This window comes from Lithobates pipiens, unplaced genomic scaffold (genome assembly GCF_037356315.1).
Source record: "Lithobates pipiens isolate NorthernLeopardFrog02 unplaced genomic scaffold, aLitPip1_a1.2 Scaffold_19, whole genome shotgun sequence".
Classification (NCBI taxonomy): Eukaryota; Metazoa; Chordata; class Amphibia; order Anura; family Ranidae; genus Lithobates; species Lithobates pipiens.
In genome coordinates, this window is record NW_027507764.1 from 595,721,223 (window position 1) to 595,743,228 (window position 22,006).

Below are 22,006 nucleotides of genomic sequence, written 5' to 3' on the forward strand. Positions count from 1 at the left end.
GGAGCTTACACTCTAATGTCCCCCCCCCCCCCCCACAGTCACAGCAGTCTCTGTACAGAGGAGCTTACACTCTAATGTCCCCTCCCCCCACAGTCACATCAGTCTCTGTACAGAGGAGCTTACACTCTAATGTCCCCCCCCCCCCCCCCACAGTCACAGCAGTCTCTGTACAGAGGAGCTTACACTCTAATGTCCCCTCCCCCCACAGTCACATCAGTCTCTGTACAGAGGAGCTTACACTCTAATGTCCCCCCCCCCCCCACAGTCACAGCAGTCTCTGTACAGAGGAGCTTACACTCTAATGTCCCCTCCCCCCACAGTCACAGCAGTCTCTGTACAGAGGAGCTTACACTCTAATGTCCCCTCCCCCCACAGTCACATCAGTCTCTGTACAGAGGAGCTTACACTCTAATGTCCCCCCCCCCCCACAGTCACAGCAGTCTCTGTACAGAGGAGCTTACACTCTAATGTCCCCTCCCCCCACAGTCACACACTATTATTATCATTATACATGTATATAGCTCTGACATATACCGCAGTGCTGTACAGAGAGCACTGAGACGCCCAATTTCGTTGTGGCTGCACTACCTTCCCTCCACCACTAGATGGCAGTGCTCGCCCATTCATTGAAGCAGTGATTGGTGGAATGGAGGGATTAACCCTTTCTGTGTCTGGTGGGATTTTGGGTTCCAATCAGAGATTTGGATGTCAGCAGCTAAAGGGAGAAGATCTTATTGGATGCCCATATACTGTATATACTGTATGTATATAGCTCTGACATATACCATAGCGGAGGCGCTCAGGTCCGTGTCAAATTCTGTCGCTTCATTTGATTGTATTAGAGGGACGTTTCATGACGATCGGTGTGGTGGGGATTGAACCCTGGACTCCAGCGCTGTAGGAGAAGAGTGATGACGGCGGGGTTGTCATGTTGATCCTCTCCCATTACTGTATATAGTATATGGAGGGGCCCCCGGGGGCCGCTCTATAGAATGTTATATGATGTATAATGTATATACAATGTTATATAATGTATATACAATGTAACGGTGGACTTCTCTTGCAGTTCGGTGGTGTTTTCGGCAATCTTCGGGGATATCTGTCCACATCGGTGACCGGCCTGCAGTGAGTATAGTGTGTGCGGGGGATGGGAGCTCAGAGCTGGGATCTAAGTCTGGGATTCCGGATTTACCTTTTTTAAAATACAAAATAAATAGTAAAATAAAAAGGCGAGCGTCTCTCTCCATCTCATCTTCTTCATATTGTTTTATTCCATGAAATCCAAAGGGAATAATTCATACATTCTGTGTCCACCCAACATACCACACTCACCAACGCGTTTCACCCATAAGGAATTAGAGTAGGTACTCAGCACAAGGGACAAGACTTGAGGGACAGAGGGGACAGGACATGAGGGACAGGGGTGGGGGTGAGGAAGGGGGGGGCCGGACATGAGGGACAGAGGGGACAGGACATGAACTATGGGGGGGGGGACAGGACATGAGGAACGGGGGGGGGGATAGGTGGGACAGGACATGAGGTATGGGAGGGGACAGGATGAGGAACGGGGGGCAGGACATGAGGGACAGGGGGGACAGGACATGAGGAACGTGGGCGACAGGGGGGACAGGACATGAGATATGAGGGGGGACAGGATATGAGGGACAGGGGGGACAGGACATGAGATATGAGGGGGGACAGGATATGAGGGACAGGGGGACAGGACATGAGATATGAGGGGGGACAGGATATGAGGGACAGGGGGGGCAGGACATGAGGTATGAAGGACAGGACATGAGGTATGGTGGGGACAGGACATGAGGTATGAGGGGGACAGGACATGAGGTATGAGGGGGACAGGACATGAGGTATGAGGGGGACAGGACATGAGGTATGAGGGGGGACAGGACATGAGGTATGAGGGGGGACAGGACATGAGGTATGAGGGGGGACAGGACATGAGGTATGAGGGGGGACAGGACATGAGGTATGAGGGGGGACAGGACATGAGGTATGAGGGGGGACAGGACATGAGGTATGAGGGGGGACAGGACATGAGGTATGGGGGGACAAGGGGGACAGGACATGAAGGACAGAAGGGACAGGACATGAGGTATGGGGGGACAGGACATGAGGGATAGGGGGACAGGACATGAGGTATGAGGGGGGGGCATGAGGTATGAGGGGGACAGGACATGAGGTATGAGGGGGGACAGAACATGAGGTATGGGGGGACAAGGGGGACAGGACATGAAGGACAGAAGGGACAGGACATGAGGTATGGGGGGACAGGACATGAGGGATAGGGGGACAGGACATGAGGGACAGAATATGTGGGGACAGGACATGAGGGCCAGAATATGGGGTCACAGGACACAAAATGGGGGACAGGGCATGAGGGACGAGGGGTATGGACATGAGGGTCAGGATATAGGGAGGACAGGACACAACATGGGGAAAAGGGCATGAGGGATGGGGGGGACAGGAATTGAGGGACTGGAGACTGGTCATGAGGGACAGAATGGTGGGAAACTGGACACAAGTCATATCGGGGACAGGATATGAGGGAGGGTGGGAGGGGGCAGGACACAGGATACAGGACATGAGGGAAGGGTGGAATGGACCTGGTTGGGGGGGGCAGGACATGAGGGACAGGTCATGGGATACAGGACATGAGGGACAGGTCATGGGATACAGGACATGGGGGACAGGAGATGGGTCATGAGGGACAGAATGCTAGGGGACTGGACACAAGGGACAGGATAAGGGGAACAGAACATGAGGTACAGGACATGAGGGACAGGGGGAATGAACATAAAGGATGGGGGGAAAGGACATAAGGGTTAGGATCTGGAGGGACGGGACAGAATATGGGGGACAGGACATGAGGGTTAGGATCTGGAGGGACGGGACAGAATATGGGGGACAGGACATGAGGAACGGGGGGGGGACAGGACATAAAGGTCAAGATATGGGGGGGACAGGACAGGAGATGGGTCATAAGGGACAGAATGCTAGGGGACTGGACACAAGGGGACAAGATATGAGGAACAGAACATGGGATACAGGATATGAGGGACAAGACATGAGGGACAGGACACAGTCTCACAATACCGTAGTGTTAAAACGTACCAAGTTTATTCATATATTTTTATAAAAATACAAAATATTGGTTGATTACATTATATATTCAACCTCCTTTATTTGACCCCACCAAATTCATATCACCCACAGCTGTTGAGTTTAAGGGTCACTCCGCATCAACAACCATAAAATGTCAATAGAGTAACAGTGGTGGGAGGAGCTCTCGTTCTCAACACATTTCGTAGACTGTGTGTCCACTTCCTCAGGAGATGAATGGAGGTCTTAGTATATTGTACAAAGCTTAGTCCAAACCGGTTCAAATATCAGTCCTATCATTCCGCAGAGAAAAACAATCCAGTTCTAGAAGAGGAGAACCACAAGAGACAGAACATGGGTTGTATTCCACATGAAGATTAAAAACGCCAAGCAATCGTCTTAAAATTCCATAATCCTTTGTTGTTGATAGGAGGAAGAACAATGGTGGCCTCCATGTTTATTTAATATCAGAGATTCTTAAATGGACCCTGTAGAACCTCTTGGAGGACACTCCCTATTTATGTACCAGCAACTGTATCAGCACTCCCGATGCCAGAATCTCCATCAAATGAGCCGGCATGGTTATTTCTTCTGATAGAATTGTCCTCCAGGAGGTTCTACAGCCTTTCTCAACCTTTTCAACAAAGAGGAACCCTTGAAATAGTTCTCCGGTCTCAGGGAACCTCTGCTAAAAATTAGAAATCTACAACTCATGATACATTAGTGTGATGGTCAGTGGGAAGAATGGTCCTTACACTTGTGGTCATTGGGAAGAATTACCTCCTTACAGAGAGCTAATAAGATCAATGGTGTGAGTGGGAACTTATCTGGGAGGCAGAAATTGTCCAATGCTGAAGGAACCCCTAGGAACCTCTGGAGGAACCCTGGTTGAGAATCACTGCTTTAAAGGAACTCCTAGCAACCTCTGAAGGAACTCCTAGCAACCTCTGAAGGAACTCCTAGCAACCTCTGAAGGAACTCCTAACAACCTCTGGAGGAACTCCTAGCAACCTCTGGAGGAACTCCTAGCAACCTCTGAAGGAACTCCTAGCAACCTCTGAAGGAACTCCTAACAACCTCTGGAGGAACTCCTAGCAACCTCTGGAGGAACTCCTAGCAACCTCTGAAGGAACTCCTAGCAACCTCTGAAGGAACTCCTAGCAACCTCTGAAGGAACTCCTAGCAACCTCTGAAGGAACTCCTAACAACCTCTGGAGGAACTCCTAGCAACCTCTGGAGGAACTCCTAGCAACCTCTGGAGGAACTCCTAGCAACCTCTGGAGGAACTCCTAGCAACCTCTGGAGGAACTCCTAGCAACCTCTGAAGGAACTCCTAGCAACCTCTGAAGGAACTCCTAGCAACCTCTGGAGGAACTCCTAGCAACCTCTGGAGGAACTCCTAGCAACCTCTGAAGGAACTCCTAGCAACCTCTGGAGGAACTCCTAGCAACCTCTGAAGGAACTCCTAGCAACCTCTGGAGGAACTCCTAGCAACCTCTGGAGGAACTCCTAGCAACCTCTGAAGGAACTCCTAGCAACCTCTGGAGGAACTCCTAGCAACCTCTGGAGGAACTCCTAGCAACCTCTGGAGGAACTCCTAACAACCTCTGGAGGAACTCCTAGCAACCTCTGAAGGAACTCCTAGCAACCTCTGAAGGAACTCCTAGCAACCTCTGAAGGAACTCCTAGCAACCTCTGGAGGAACTCCTAGCAACCTCTGAAGGAACTCCTAGCAACCTCTGAAGGAACTCGTAGCAACCTCTGGAGGAACTCCTAGCAACCTCTGGAGGAACTCCTAACAACCTCTGGAGGAACTCCTAGCAACCTCTGAAGGAACTCCTAGCAACCTCTGAAGGAACTCCTAGCAACCTCTGGAGGAACTCCTAGCAACCTCTGGAGGAACTCCTAGCAACCTCTGAAGGAACTCCTAGCAACCTCTGGAGGAACTCCTAGCAACCTCTGGAGGAACTCCTAGTAACCTCTGGAGGAACTCCTAGCATCCTCTGAAGGAATTCCTAGCAACCTCTGGAGGAACTCCTAGCAACCTTTGAAGGAACTCCTAGCAACCTCTGAAGGAACTCCTAGCAACCTCTGGAGGAACTCCTAGCATCCTCTGGAGGAACTCCTAGCAACCTCTGAAGGAACTCCTAGCAACCTCTGGAGGAACTCCTAGCAACCTCTGAAGGAACTCCTAGCAACCTCTGGAGGAACTCCTAGCAACCTCTGGAGGAACTCCTAGTAACCTCTGGAGGAACACCTTGTGGTGTGACCCACCACCACCCTGACCCACCAACACCACATTTTGTGCTTCTTTGGCTGAAGTCAAGTCTTCAAGTCCTGGATCCATCTTTTAGGCGACAGGAGTAAGATCTGGATCCAGACCCTCCATTTTTATTCCTGGCATCCATATAACACCATTAATTGGCTTTAAATCAAGTTCAGCTACCAACGATTGAACCCCAAGCTCCCCGATAATCTGTACGGGTTGGTTAGGTCTCCACGAATGTCCACCCACCCACACAAAGTCGTGCCTCTTGTTGTCCAACAACCTGGATGTTATCTGAATCTTTATCAATAAATCTGATCTGCCTGGCTCTATGTGGAATTGGTTTTAGGAATGGAATTCGGCACGTGTTCTGCCTCATGTGGTCCTCAGCTTTGGGAACTGGATTGGTGTCTCTGCAGTATATTAGAAATGAAATTTTAACCCGGTTTGGATTGAGCTTTGTACATCGTAACCAAGACCATTCATCTCCTGAGGAAGTGTGGTCTACGAAATGCGTCAAGAAATAGAGCTCCTCCCACCACTAATACATCGTAACCAACACCATTCATCTCCTGAGGAAGTGTGGTCTACGAAATGCGTCAAGAAATAGAGCTCCACCCACCACTAATACATCGTAACCAAGACCATTCATCTCCTGAGGAAGTGTGGTCTACGAAATGCGTCAAGAAATAGAGCTCCTCCCACCACTAATACATCGTAACCAAGACCATTCATCTCCTGAGGAAGTGTGGTCTACGAAATGCGTCAAGAAATAGAGCTCCTCCCACCACTAATATATCGCCATTGTTTTTCTTTTGATGTTTTATCTAGATGGTTGTTGATGCGGGTGAAATTTTAAACCCAATAACTGCATTGGATATGAGTTTGGGGTCTAGCAAAGGGGGTTGAAATGAGTGCAATGAATCAATATTTTATGTTATATGTTTTTCTAAATATGTTAATAAATTTGGTGCATTTTAACGGTACGTTGTTGGTGTGATAGATACCACAGAAGTCCCATTATAGTGTGTGATTAGTAGTGCATCTATATGTTGCGTGTGGATTCCAAATGTGACAAAGACTTTTGTTGTGGATTCCATACGTGTCCCGACACGCATCATGTGTCATATTTGTCTGTCCTCCGAGGCTCTTCGAGTCATGGGATGTACATTTCCCGCAGGCGTCCTCTGTAATCCTGTATGGACCTGTCCATCCCCTTCTTCTATGTCATCATGTTATTCCGCTTTGTACTTCTGCTAGACCCAGCGAAGGACACATGACCATCGTCCACTCCTTCTCCATGCTGCACGAGATCACCGAGGAGGTTCTGCGGGAAGAACTGACCGTCTCGGCCCTTCGGTGTGAGGAGGGCAATGGCTCCTGCATCTCCCTTCTTGCAACAGACGTCTACCAGAGTAAGATGTGGGAGGGTCTGTGGAACGTGTTGGGGCTCTCCGGAACACTCTAGGTGGTGCCTGGAGTGGGGGGGGGGGGGGGGCAGTGAGGAATGGAATGTGTTGGGGAACAGAAAAAGAAAGGGATACTTACTAAGTATCCATAGGTCGGACTTTAGAGGCATATGAAACAAATAGCAAAGTATTTATGAAAGTACAGTACATGAATAGAGCATTCCAAGATTGTATATGTATAATGATACAGAGTATACAGTAAGCCCTTGTGTATTGACGTGTTTCACCATTAGGCTTCTTCAGGACATGGTTACCAGAATATTTTTTTTAAATGAGTATGATCTGTTCTGGACATATGAATCTGTAATAATTCATTTTACCCCATTAAATCTTTTGTCAATTTTATATGCCGTCCCTTTGACATTTATTCATGAGGTCAATACCATGTATGCGTGTTTATACATATTAAACCTTTCCTACTATGTGCATTATTGTTATGTATTGTTGGACTCCATATGCCAACTAAATATACTTTCTAATTATCTCACCCCCCCCCCCCCCACAAATCAATAGCCTCATTTAAAGTCCCACCTTCCTTTTTTTTTGTACCTGAACCAGGGATGGAGGCACAGACTGTGTGCTTCATTCAAAGTCCCAAACTCCCCCCCCTATTATTCAATTCTGGACAGTGAGATTCGTTCTCTTCTCTGCTATCTTTGAATACCTTTTTTTTTCTCTCTTTTTTTTTTTAAATATAATCTTTATTTAATTTTTTTAAACAAATTTCTATTACAATAGAGTACATTCAGTATTTACATAGGTCAATACAGAGAGAAAAAGGTAATCGTCACCTTGTAAATAGTTACATATTAATCAATTATAACCTTGTTCTATTCAATCCAGCATGTTATACGTATCAATAGCTTTATTCTACCCCTTTATCTCTTTGAATACCTTGATTGTGTCCTGAAGAAGCCTAACGGTGAAACGCGTCGACACACAAGGGCTCACTGTATACTCTGTATCATGATTTTTAACCTTTGAATGCTCTATACATGTACTGTACTTTCATAATAAACATTGTTATTTTTCTATACTTTGCTATTTGTTTCTTATGCCTCTAAAGTCCGACCTATGGATACTTAGTAAGTATCCCTTTCTTTTTTTTTTCTTTTTTTTCCCACTTAACCTATGGACGTGGCAATGTGAGTGCTGTCTTTCTTATTTGAATGGGATGTGGTGGAGTCAGAGATCAAGGCAGGAAAGTGATACCTCCCATGAACTCAGGAAAGACATGGCCGAGGTGGATCTCAGTCAGCTGACACATTTCGAAGACCCCCCACAAGTATCTTTTTTTTTTTAATATTCCGACAGGGGGTCCAATCCTTCTACACCGAAAAACCAAGTTTTAGCTGGAGATGGAGCCTGATGAACAATCACAGGCACCCAACGTAGGTAAAGTCCAGCAAGACCGAGAAGCTTCCATCAGAGCCTTTGCACATCTCCAACTCTTATGGACCTCATCACAGCTCCATTCTGAATTTAGTAATATGCAAATAAAATGTGCAAATGAATGAAGAAACTGCTGAGGTTTCCAGACCCGGGCAGTCTACATTCTCTTGTATAAAAGACAATTAGCGCCACCTACCTAAAGTGTTATGTACTATAAATAAACTAGAAAGTAGACCAATTAGTACTCCCCAGCCGCTGCACACTGCCAGTGAATCCACCTCGCCCTACAACATACAAAATAAAATGAAAAATATAAGTGTGGCACTATTAATCAATCATGTGAACTATCCAGTGATATCCTCCACCGCGGTGCCATTCGTGTCTTCAGCAGATTCTGTGCCCACCTTCACCAGCCGTCGTCGTACCCGCTCACCTCATACACGAGCCAGAAAGACTCGAAACAATTCCTTCCATTCTTTCAGCCCTGGTCTCATCTCTTCCACCCCCCCCCCCCCCCCCCCCCGATCAGCTGCTCTCTATCCACTTTCCAATCAGTGACCTCCCAGGGGGGGTCGCAAGAAAGATCTCTCTAATATACCGACCCGCTGCTTCCCTCCTTCCTCCACACCAGCGCTATTATCACTCGCTATTCCTGATGGGATACGGCTCCACATTCATGCAACAATAAATAGAGGATACATAGTGCCCTCCGTTTGCAACATATTAAAAAAAAAAAAAAAAAAACACTAATGCCGCGTACACGCGATCGGAATTCTCATTGGAAAAAGCCCTGATGGTTTTTACCGATGGAATTTCCGACGGAACTTCGCTCCAGCTGTCTTGCCTACACACGGTCACACCAAATTCCGATCGTTTAGAACGCGGTGACGTACACCGCGTACGACGGGACTAGAAAAAGGGAAGTTCAATAGCCAGTAGCCCATAGCTTCCGTCTCGTAGTTGAATCTGAGCATGCGTGAGTTTTTGCACGTCGGAATTGCGTACGCACGATCGGAAATTTCCGATAGAAAGTTTTTCCATTGGGAAAATTGAGAACATGCTATCAATTTTTGGCTGGGAGGATTTCGGACAGCTAAATTCCGATGGAGCGTACACACGGTCGCATTTTCCGATGAAAAGCTCTCATCTGTCTTTTTCTGGCCGGAATTCCGATCGTGTGTACGCTGCATTAGTAGATATTCAGTTAAAACCAGCTCTGTATAGTCCTGCTCACCACTGTGGTGCGTGACCTCACGGGCCTCGGCTTGTCCCCTCTACATGCGTATCGACCTCTGATTGGGCTTTTGCCAGTCTACCTAGTACAGTGGAACCTTGGATTACGAGTATAATCCCTTCCAGGAGAACGCTTGTAATGCAAAGCACTCCCATATCAAAGCGAGTTTCCCCATAGAAGTCAATGGAAATGAAGATAGTTTGTTCCACACTGACTTCTATTACATGCAATACCACGTGTGGCCAGAGGTGGATGGGGGGGCTGGAGAGCCTCAGAAATACTCGGGCACAGTATCTTCCCTCTCTCATGGTTGGCCCCTCAGGCACAGCCCAGTATCCCTGCTATCTCTTGGTAGGTCCTTCAGGCATGACCCAGTATAGTCTCTCTCTTTTATGGTAGGTCCCTCAGACACAGCCTAATATCCCCCCTATCTCATGGTAGGTCCTTCAGGCATGACCCAGTATAGTCTCTCTCTTTTATGGTAGGTCCCTCAGACACAGCCCAATATCCCCCCTATCTCATGGTAGGTCCTTCAGGCATGACCCTGTATCTTCCCTTTTTTATGGTAGATCCTTCAGACACAGCTCGGTATCTACCATAGGCTTGCGCACAGGGTGTGCCAGGAGTGCCCAGTCACACCCTAATCACCATGTGCAGAACAGATTCCCTCAACTGATCTGGCTCCCCCTCCATCCCCCCCGCAGCACTGCCAGCTTCCCCCTCTCCCACTGGCTGTGTGTGCTTGAGCTTTGGGGTGCACACCCTAACACCATAGGCTGAGCACACCACTATCTACCCATCTCATGGTATGTCCTTCAGACACAGCCTAGTATCTTCTCTCTTTCATGGTAGGTCCTTCAGACACAGGCCAGTTTCTATATCTACCCTATCTCATGGTTGGCTCTTCAGACACAGCCCATTATTTCCCCTATCTCATGTTAAGTCCTTCAGATACAGCCCAATATCATCTATTTCATGGTAGGTCCTTCAGACATGGCCCAGTATCTCCCCTATCTTATAGTAGGTCCTTCAGACATGGCCCAGTATCCGATCTCATTCCTGGTAGGTTACTTCACTCTCTCATGGTTGGTCCTTCAGACACAACCCAGTATCTCCCATATTTCATGGTTGGTCCTCCAGACACATCCCAGTATCTCCCATATTTCATGGTTGGTCCTCCAGACACAGCCCAGTATCTCCCATATTTCATAGTTGGTCCTCCAGACACATCCCAGTATCTCCCATATTTCATGGTTGGTCCTCCAGACACAGCCCAGTATCCCTTCTCTCTCATGGTAGGTCCTCCAAACACATCCCAGTATCTCCCATATTTCATGGTTGGTCCTCCAGACACAGCCCAGTATCTCCCATATTTCATGGTTGGTCCTCCAGACACAGCCCAGTATCTCCCATATTTCATGGTTGGTCCTCCAGACACAGCCCAGTATCTCCTCTATCTCATGTTAGGTCCTCCAGACACAACCCAGTATTTCCCATATTTCATGGTTGGTCCTCCAGACACAGCCCAGTATCTCCCATATTTCATGGTTGGTCCTCCAGACACAGCCCAGTATCTCCCATATTTCATGGTTGGTCCTCCAGACACAGCCCAGTATTTCCCATATTTCATGGTTGGTCCTCCAGACACATCCCAGTATCTCCCATATTTCATGGTTGGTCCTCCAAACACATCCCAGTATCTCCCATATTTCATGGTTGGTCCTCCAGACACATCCCAGTATCTCCCATATTTCATGGTTGGTCCTCCAGACACATCCCAGTATCTCCCATATTTCATGGTTGGTCCTCCAGACACAGCCCAGTATCTCCCATATTTCATGGTTGGTCCTCCAGACACAGCCCAGTATCTCCCATATTTCATGGTTGGTCCTCCAGACACAACCCAGTATCTCCCATATTTCATGGTTGGTCCTCCAGACACAGCCCAGTATCTCCCATATTTCATGGTTGGTCCTCCAGACACAGCCCAGTATCTCCCATATTTCATGGTTGGTCCTCCAGACACAACCCAGTATCTCCCATATTTCATGGTTGGTCCTCCAGACACAGCCCAGTATCTCCCATATTTCATGGTTGGTCCTCCAGACACAACCCAGTATCTCCCATATTTCATGGTTGGTCCTCCAGACACAACCCAGTATCTCCCATATTTCATGGTTGGTCCTCCAGACACAACCCAGTATCTCCCATATTTCATGGTTGGTCCTCCAGACACAGCCCAGTATCTCCCATATTTCATGGTTGGTCCTCCAGACACAGCCCAGTATCTCGCATATTTCATGGTTGGTCCTCCAGACACAGCCCAGTATCTCCCATATTTCATGGTTGGTCCTCCAGACACAGCCCAGTATCTCCCATATTTCATGGTTGGTCCTCCAGACACAGCCCAGTATCTCCCATATTTCATGGTTGGTCCTCCAGACACAGCCCAGTATCTCCCATATTTCATGGTTGGTCCTCCAGACACAGCCCAGTATCTCGCATATTTCATGGTTGGTCCTCCAGACACAGCCCAGTATCTCCCATATTTCATGGTTGGTCCTCCAGACACAACCCAGTATCTCCCATATTTCATGGTTGGTCCTCCAGACACAGCCCAGTATCTCCCATATTTCATGGTTGGTCCTCCAGACACAACCCAGTATCTCCCATATTTCATGGTTGGTCCTCCAGACACAGCCCAGTATCTCCCATATTTCATGGTTGGTCCTCCAGACACAACCCAGTATCTCCCATATTTCATGGTTGGTCCTCCAGACACAGCCCAGTATCTCCCATATTTCATGGTTGGTCCTCCAGACACAGCCCAGTATCTCCCATATTTCATGGTTGGTCCTCCAGACACAGCCCAGTATCTCCCATATTTCATGGTTGGTCCTCCAGACACAACCCAGTATCTCCCATATTTCATGGTTGGTCCTCCAGACACAGCCCAGTATCTCCCATATTTCATGGTTGCCCCCCTGCCTCCCCCCCCACCCCCCATATCTGATGTCACCCTCCACTGACTTATCTCCGTCTCTCTCCCGCAGGTCTCAGTCTGTGTGATTTTGCATTATGTGACTCCTCCTCCAGCGACTGTCAGAGCCACGCCGGGCTTGTGACCTGCAAGTGCCAGAATGGATATTATAAATTCGACCCCAGTGACCGCTCGTGTAGAGGTGAGTGCTGGACCTGCCTACCTACAAGCCATCGCTACAGGGACCCTAACATGCAGTACCTACCTACATGTCATCACTGCAGGGACACTAACGGGCAGCGCCTACCTACCTACATATCACCACTACAGGGACCCTAACATGCAGCACCTACCTACATGTCATCACTGCAGGGACACTAACGGGCAGCGCCTACCTACCTACATATCACCACTACAGGGACCCTAACATGCAGCACCTACCTACATGTCATCACTGCAGGGACACTAACGGGCAGCGCCTACCTACCTCCATATCACCACTACAGGGACATTTACACGCAGTACCTACCTACTTCTTATCATTTCAGGGCCACTTAGGGACAGTACCAACCTACTTATCTTCACTAGTGATGGACGAACGTTTCGCCCGGCGGTCGTTTCGCGGCGAATTTCCGACATTCGCGGTCCGCACGTTCGAACGCCTTTTTCCGTCGTTCGCCGCGGCGGACTTACGTGTTTAATGTATACAAGAACTTTAACCTTTGGTGACACGTTTATCATGTGATACAGGACAGCCAATTGAGACATGACAGCACATGGACACTTGTACATTCCCCCTAACCTATAAATACACCCGATCCGGTGGCCATTTTACATTCTTTCTTCTGTTACGATAGGGACAGGTTCCTGTGTGGAGTAGGGAGAGATAAACCACTAGCTATTTGGTACACAAAAGTTCTTTTCAGGACTGGTATAGGTGTTAGGTGTTGATAGGTTTGCTGTGCTGCTGATTCTTGCAGCAGCCTGAGTGTCTTTTGTTAGTTTAGAGAAAGGGAAAGGACGGTGTATGCTACAGGGACAGCCAGATTAGTCTTTCATCATCATCATCATCATCATCATCATTAGCTGTTACTATCAAGGTCCACAAAAGAGCTGTTCCAGTAACCACTAATCGTTCTCTTTTTTTGCCAATTTGTATAGGGACAGGAAGGAAGCAGTGTTGTCAGGCAGTGAGGGTAATTTTAAAGACTTGCTGTTATTATTAGTTCCACAAAGGTTCTTTTCAGGACTGGTATCAGTGGTACAGTAATAGGCTTGTACATGTATAATATTCTTTCTTCCAAATATAGAAAGGATATTATACTTGACTGCTGCCCTTCTGCTGCAGTCTGCTAAACATTCACAACTCACTTGTTCCACAAAAGTTCTTATAAGGACTGGTAACTTGGTATAGGGTGCTACGGTACATAGGCTTGAGTGCGGTACAGTCTGCTGTTCTGTAAGGACCGCTATCGGTCCACAATAGATAGGGTTGACGTGCACCACTGCTGACCGCTCACCTATACTGCAGCAGTCCTTCAGCGGTATAGGGACTGACGTACAGTCTGCTAATCACTAACACACAACCTGCTTGTTCCACAAAAGTTCTTATAAGGACTGGTAACTTGGTATAGGGTGCTACGGTACATAGGCTTGAGTGCGGTACAGTCTGCTGTTCTGTAAGGACCGCTATCGGTCCACAATAGATAGGGTTGACGTGCACCACTGCTGACCGCTGCCCTATACTGCAGCAGTCCTTCAGCGGTATAGGGACTGACGTACAGTCTGCTAAACACTAATACACAACCTGCTTGGTCCACAAAAGTTCTTATAAGGACTGGTAACTTGGTATAGGGTGCTACGGTACATAGGCTTGAGTGCGGTACAGTCTGCTGTTCTGTAAGGACCGCTATCGGTCCACAATAGATAGGGTTGACGTGCACCACTGCTGACCGCTGCCCTATACTGCAGCAGTCCTTCAGCGGTATAGGGACTGACGTACAGTCTGCTAAACACTAATACACAACCTGCTTGGTCCACAAAAGTTCTTATAAGGACTGGTAACTTGGTATAGGGTGCTACGGTACATAGGCTTGAGTGCGGTACAGTCTGCTGTTCTGTAAGGACCGCTATCGGTCCACAATAGATAGGGTTGACGTGCACCACTGCTGACCGCTGCCCTATACTGCAGCAGTCCTTCAGCGGTATAGGGACTGACGTACAGTCTGCTAAACACTAATACACAACCTGCTTGGTCCACAAAAGTTCTTATAAGGACTGGTAACTTGGTATAGGGTGCTACGGTACATAGGCTTGAGTGCGGTACAGTCTGCTGTTCTGTAAGGACCGCTATAGGTCCACAATAGATAGGGTTGACGTGCACCACTGCTGACCGCTGCCCTATACTGCAGCAGTCCTTCAGCGGTATAGGGACTGACGTACAGTCTGCTCACTTCCTTGACCCAAAAAAGCACACCGTACTATATGCCCCTACCCTCCTCTTTGAAGAGGTTGAGCGGTGTCATATTTCTACTGGGGCTGCTTATGATATCCCTGTGCTGTGCTGACTTCCTCCTGGGGGTTCTTATTATGAAGGGATCACACTATCCCTGTGCTGTGCTGACTTCCTCCTGGGGGTTCTTATTATGAGGGGATCACACCATCCCTGTGCTGTGCTGACTTCCTCCTGGGGCTGCTTACGGTGCTGCTGTCAGTGCTGTATGTCACGGTGCTGCTGTCAGCGCTGTATGTCACGGTGCTGCTGTCAGCGCTGTATGTCACGGTGCTGCTGTCAGCGCTGTATGTCACGGTGCTGCTGTCAGCGCTGTATGTCACGGTGCTGCTGTCAGCGCTGTATGTCACGGTGCTGCTGTCAGCGCTGTATGTCACGGTGCTGCTGTCAGCGCTGTATGTCACGGTGCTGCTGTCAGCGCTGTATGTCACGGTGCTGCTGTCAGCGCTGTATGTCACGGTGCTGCTGTCAGCGCTGTATGTCACGGTGCTGCTGTCAGTGCTCTGTATTACGGTGCTGCTGTCAGATGCCTCTATCACGGTGCATGTGTCATTCCGGTATGTCACGCTGCTGGTGATCATCTCCTGCACCCTCTTCTTTGCCTACCCTGGTCCCTGACCTTCCCTCTCCTCCATTGCCTTCATTAGCTCCATAGTCCTGAATTGTTAGAACAATTTCCCAAATAAAATAAAAATGCTTGTAGTTATCGATCCCAAATTCACCTCATACATGTATTATGTCATTGTCCAGATGGTGGGACTACGTTTTACCCCCTAATAATTACCACGTGGCCGCAAATTCGACATGAAGGTTTGCAAAGTTCGCCTCCCATTGAAGTCAATGGGGCCCGCGGCGAACGTTCGGTTTCGCGAACGTTTGGGTCCGTTCGCATTTCGCTTTCGCGAAACGTCCCGTCGGAAGTTCGTCCATCACTAATCTTCACTACAGGGACACTATCAGGCAGCATTAACATTATTAATTATTAATCATATCAATAAATTCATGTTACATATAATAATACCGTAATCACATGATTTACATATTATATAGTAATATTTGTATAAATTAATTTAATATAATTAGTTATTGGACATAATGATACAATCGATAAAAATAAGTTATACAAAAGGCATATAGTGTAATTAATACAGCCATATCCACATATAAATAATAAACAGGACATTGAATTTGACAATTTTCTAAAAAAATATAATAAATGCATCCATTAGATGTTAACTCTACGCGTTTCATGGTTTTATACCAATGGTCAGGAGTCAAATGCATGTCAATATGAATAGAGAACCAAAAATAATCAAGCCTCCCTAAGGTGAAATTACGTGGTGGTCTGGAATCCATTTAATCTCAACCGGGGGTTGAGGCAGAGAACATCCCTCAAAAAAGAGTTAACCCCGGACCGGGGGACACCAGCCGATATAGTCGCCGGAGCAGTGCAGGGACACTAACAGGCAGTGCCTACCTACATATCACCACTACAGGGACATTTACAGGCAGTACCTACCTACTTCTTATCATTTCAGGGCCACTTAGGGACAGTACCAACCTACTTACCTTCACTACAGGGACACTATCAGGCAGCATTAACATTATAGGGAGTCACTCAGGAACCCCAGCTGAGGACAGGTAGAGTAAACCTTGACTCCAAATTATAGCGGTTCTCACCTCTGTTACCTGCAATCCCTCCTCCGTGTGCCTCTCTGATTTAGTTTCACTTTGTTACTTGATCCTGATGACTTTCTCTGACTTTCTGGTTTAGCCCTGCCCACTGGCACGTCGTTTTTCTAATGACGGTGTCCTTTTTGGGCCAACGAGGCCTTCCCATTGGGGAGGAGGCTGGTAGAGGGCCGGGCTTAACCATGAAATCAGGACGGGTCAGGCCCCAGTCGCCAAGTAAAACTAATTCAGAGAGGCACACGGAGGAGAGTTGTACTGTATATGAATAGAGTAGAGGCTCATCTGGGGGTGACACTGGCGGAGGCCAATGGCAGTAAGATTATTGAGGTCAGCTGACTTGCTGGGGTTTGATTGGCTCACGTCTTCGTACGTTTTCAGTATAAAGAGATTCTCCAACATTTCATTACACATAGAATGGCAGATTTGTAAGGGGAGAGGGCACACACAACTGTCTGGGGAGGGGGTGGGGGTGGTCATAGAAATCTGACCCTTTCTTATTGTGCTGATTTCATCTTGCAGCATGTGAGAGCGGATTCTGGTGGACGGAGGGTCAGTGCCAGAGGTGAGTCCTGCTGTGAGCATAATTCTCCACTTCTTGTTCTCATCCATTGAGGGACACGGGGATTTAGATACAGTCAGTCGGATTATACTGCCACCTACAGGGGGATCAGACACTGGCAATCCGGCAAATTGTAAGCCAGGCCTGGGATAACCCCGCCTCTACCCAACATGCCTCTGTTTTTTTTTTTTGCTAGTGTCCTCCTCCATCCTGGTCATGTTGACCCTCAGTGCTCTTACTTTGGGTTGTGTTGACAGGTTTCCCTATCTGGTAGGGGGGTCCCACCTCATCCATTCAGATTGGACTGTTAGTCCTCCAGATGGTTCCTTTGCTGTAAGTGGTCCCCGGTCCTCCAAGGGCGGCCCTCAGAGTTTTTGCTGCCACCAACTTCTCAGTTGGATTCATTTTTGGATCTCCAGACTGTATCCTCCAACGAAGGAGAACAAGACGTTGGTCCCTCCGGGATTGCATTCATGCTCTTGTTACTGTTTTACCACAAAACTGAGACATGCTGAGTAGAGGAGGGGGTTGTACGGGGGGGGGGGGGGGGGTGGCTTACAGTTTTTTGTTTTTCACTGTCCAAACCACCTATAGGTGGCCATATAACCCAACTGTATCTGAATTCCTGGGCCTCTTGATGTTTATTTTGGCGTCATGAGGAGCACCGCTAACCCCCGGTGATGAGAATGCTGCAATGTGTGGAGGGCTTGACGTTGTATGACATCATTATGAATGAACTGATCTCATCATACATTCGGGCAAACTGGACCTGCCCCACCATCAACTGACCATCTCCTGTATCTTTCTCTGTTGTCTTCCAGATGCCCCCTGGGATATGGTGGCTTCAACTGCCAAGAAGGTGAGTGCCATCCAACTACCCATCTAAAGGGTACCGATTGGTACACTGTAACCCCCTCCCCCACCATACCTACAGAAAAGGAAGTTAAGTGTATGGGTGCTCAGAGAGGTTCCCATACTCATACTAAAATATTGTGGGGTGTATTGGGGTGTGGTAGTGCAGTGTGTGGTGTTTTGGGGTGAAATGTCTCAAGATGGGTTATAATGCTGTGTGATGCTCAAGATGGGGTGTATTGGAGTGCAATGGCACAGGATGGGTTATAGTGGGGTGTGATGGCTCAGGATGGGGTTTATTTGGATGTGATGGCTCAAGATGGGGTGTATGTGGGTGTGATGGCTCAGGGTGGGGTGTAGGGGGGTGCAATAACTCAGGATTGGGTGTATTGGGATGTGATGGCTCAGGATGGGGTGTATTTGGATGTGATGGCTCAGGATGGGGTATATTGGGATGTGATGGCTCAGGATGGGGTTGTATTGGAATGTGATGGCTCAGGATGGGGTGTATTGGGATGTGATGGCTCAAGATGGGGTGTATGTGGGTGTGATGGCTCAGGGTGGGGTGTAGGGGGGTGCAATAACTCAGGATTGGATGTATTGGGATGTGATGGCTCAGGATGGGGTGTATTGGAATCTGATGGCTCAGGATGGGGTGTATTGGGATGTGATGGCTCAGGATGGAGTGTATTTGGATGTGATGGCTCAGGATGGGGTATATTGGGATGTGATGGCTCAGGATGGATTGTATTTGGATGTGATGGCTCAGGATGGGGTGTATTTGAATGTGGGGTGTAGGGGGGTGTGATGACTCAGGATGCAGTGTTTTGGGGTATAATGGCTCAAGATAGGTTATAATGGTGTGTGATGGCTCAAGATGGGGTGTATTAAAGTGTGATGGCACAGAATGGGTCATAGGGGGTGTGATGGCTCCAGGATAAGGTGCATTGGGATGTGATGGCTCAGGATGGGGTTTGATGGCTCAGGATGGGGTGCATGGTTGTGATGTCTCAGGATGGGGTGCATTGGGGTGTGATGGCTCAGGATGGGGTTTGATGGCTCAGGATGGGGTGCATGGTTGTGATGTCTCAGGATGGGGTGCATTGGGGTGTGATGCCTCAGAATAGGGTGTACTGGGATGTGATGGCTCAGCATGGGATGCATGGTTGTGATGGCTTAGAATGGGGTGTGATGGCTCAGGGTGGGGTGCATTGGGGTGTGATTGCTTAGAATGGGGTGTGATGGCTCAGGATGGGGTGCATTGTGGTGTGATGGCTTAGAATGGGGTGTGATGGCTCAGGATGGGGTGCATTGGGGTGTGTTGGCTCAGGATGGGGTGCATTGGGGTGTGATGGTTTAGAATGGGGTGTGATGGCTCAGGATGGGGTGCATTGGGGTGTGTTGGCTCAGTATGGGGTGCATTGGGGTGTGATGGCTTAGAATGGGGTGTGATGGCTCAGGATGGGGTGAATTGAGGTGTGATGGCTTAGAATTGAACGTGTTGGGCTGAGATGCCTTAGGATGTGATGTATTGTGGCATAATGGCTGGAGATGTGGTGTAGTGGCTCTGGATGAGTTATAATGGGGTGTGGTGGCCCAGAATCCAGTGTATTGGGTTGTGAATGCTTAGGATCGCTTTTTAATGAAATGTGATGGGCAAGCCTGGCGTATTTTGGGGCTTTATGGCTCAGGGTGGGTTTTAATGGGGTATACTGGCTCTGCATGAGGTGTATTGGGATGTGATGCTTCAGGATTGGATATTAATGGTATGTGATGGCCCATGATGGGGTTTAATAAGGTTTTTTGGCTCAGGATGGGTTATAATGGGGTGTGATGATGACTTAGAATAGGGTGTATTGGGATGTGATGACTTAGGATTGAACGTGTTTGGCTGTGATGGTTTAGGATGGGGTATCTGTATTGGGGTGTGTTTGCTCAGAGTGGCTCTTAATAGAATGTGATGGCTTAGGCTGGCATATATTGGGTTTTATGGCTCAGGATGGGTTATAATGGGGTGTGTTCACTCACCATAGGATGTATTGGGGTGTGGTGGCTCAGGATAGGTTTTAATGGATTGTGATGGCTCAGGATGGGGTGCATCGGGGGTGTGACAGAATAGGTTTGAACATATTGGGCTGTGATGGCTTAGGGCAGTGATGGTGAACCTTGGCACCCCAGATGTTTTGGAACTACATTTCCCATGATGCTCAGCAACTCTGCAGTGTAGTTGAGCATCATGGGAAATGTAGTTCCAAAACATCTGGGGTGCCAAGGTTCGCCATCACTGGCTTAGGGTGTTGTATATTGCAGTATGGCTCAGAATGGTGTGTACTGGGTTGTAAATGGCTCAGGATGGGCTATAATGGGGTGTGATGGCTCAGGGCGGGGTGTATTGGGGTGTGACTTCTCAGGGCAGGATGTATTGGGGTGTGACGGCTCAGGGCGGGTATATTGGGGTGTAATTGCTCAGTATGGGTGATAATGGGAAGTGATGGGTATTGGGGTGTTATAGAGATATATAACATGCTGTCTCCCGTAGCCTTCCTGCTGGTGGTGATTGCGTTGTCCTGCGTTGTCAGTGTCCTCCTGGTGTCACTGGTCACTGTTCTCTTCTATTACTTCCGGTAAGTGTCTAACCTCTTTATCCTGGAGAAATGGGGCAATTACTGTTTTGTGTTACCCCCAGAGCTATCAGAAGGGGAATTTTCGATTGTTTTTTTTTTTTTTTTGCTTTTATTTTGTAATTAATAACTCAGTAAGGGCAGTGTGGTGGATAACTGGTTAGCATTGTAGTCCTTTGGTGCTAGAGTCAGCTTCTCACCAATGGGACCCCACTGCGTGTGAGGATGTGACTGTGGGGGGGCATTAGAGTGTAAGCTCCTCTGGTACAGAGACTGATGTCAGAGCTATACAGATGTATAATAATAATAGTGTGTGACTGTGGGGGAACATTAGAGTGTAAGCTCCTCTGGTACAGAGCCCAATGTAGCAGCCAGCATCTATTTATTTATTAATGATTTATTCTGTTTTGCTCTCCTCCACATCTGTCTGTTTTGGACGGGCGGTCTTTGTGCCGCCGTTATCTCTGCACTTTGTCCGATTTAATGATTTGGCAGGTTCTGGCGGCGTGACCCGTTTCTTGCACAATTACTGGCAGCTTAGCCGTGTTCTGAGAGTGTGAAAGACTCGTGGGAGGTGTCAGTTTGGGATGAATGAACCCTTTGTTTTCCCATCAGGCTCCCCAGTGGGGTGACAAAAATTGGACGCAGGAGGTTATCGCGGGTTGCACATCTTGGTACATGGGCCGCGAGGACACCAGATAAGATTGCACACACACACACGCAGGACTACAATCTTGTGACATCCAGTGACCGGCTTAGCCTTGGATGTCACCTGCTTGATCAGGAACTACCCCAACTGATGGGGCGTCACGGGGTGACTTCACCTCCTTTAACCATTTATTACAGTTAAGGATTCGTCTGACTCCAATCTAGTACCAATCTGAATCCACTGCCTCTGGCCACATGGTATCATTCTGGTTACGGGTGGGAAGTTGTATCAGGGGAGGTCAGGAAGGACGTCAGTCCAATGGTCTCAGTGCCATCTTCAGTGGCTTCATTGTTCACAGAGAGAGTAAGAAGGACGAGCTTACTTATGTGGGGCGTTCTAATATTGAGTTTGGGGATCCATATTACCTCAGACCGGCCCCGCTGATGTGTTCTGGTGTTCATGAGTGAGACGTGTCAGCCATCAGAAGAATGGGAGACCCCCATCTAGACACATTGGTTCCTTCACTTCTGATCATGACTGGTCTCCTACAAGGAAGAAGGCCAAGTACAGAGATGATGGAACCCTTCATTCCAGTTTCTCAGTTCAGAAGGATTTTCATACCCCCCACAGACAGCATGAAGACCATTGAGATAGTCCACC

General features: G+C 48.1%; 1 protein-coding gene across 6 annotated transcripts in view; it reads left to right on the top strand.

The window, feature by feature from the left end:
* Window positions 1-22,006, top strand: part of LOC143997825 (uncharacterized) — an 82,037-nt gene that overhangs the window by 55,697 nt on the left and 4,334 nt on the right. For all 6 annotated transcript variants that reach the window (XM_077493645.1, XM_077493646.1, XM_077493650.1 and 3 more), the window contains 6 exons: window positions 1,067-1,125; window positions 6,647-6,801; window positions 12,535-12,663; window positions 17,185-17,227; window positions 18,046-18,083; window positions 20,616-20,700. In XM_077493645.1, the coding sequence (XP_077349771.1) occupies window positions 1,067-1,125; window positions 6,647-6,801; window positions 12,535-12,663; window positions 17,185-17,227; window positions 18,046-18,083; window positions 20,616-20,700 (509 nt within the window). The remainder of the gene's footprint in view (window positions 1-1,066; window positions 1,126-6,646; window positions 6,802-12,534; window positions 12,664-17,184; window positions 17,228-18,045; window positions 18,084-20,615; window positions 20,701-22,006) is intronic.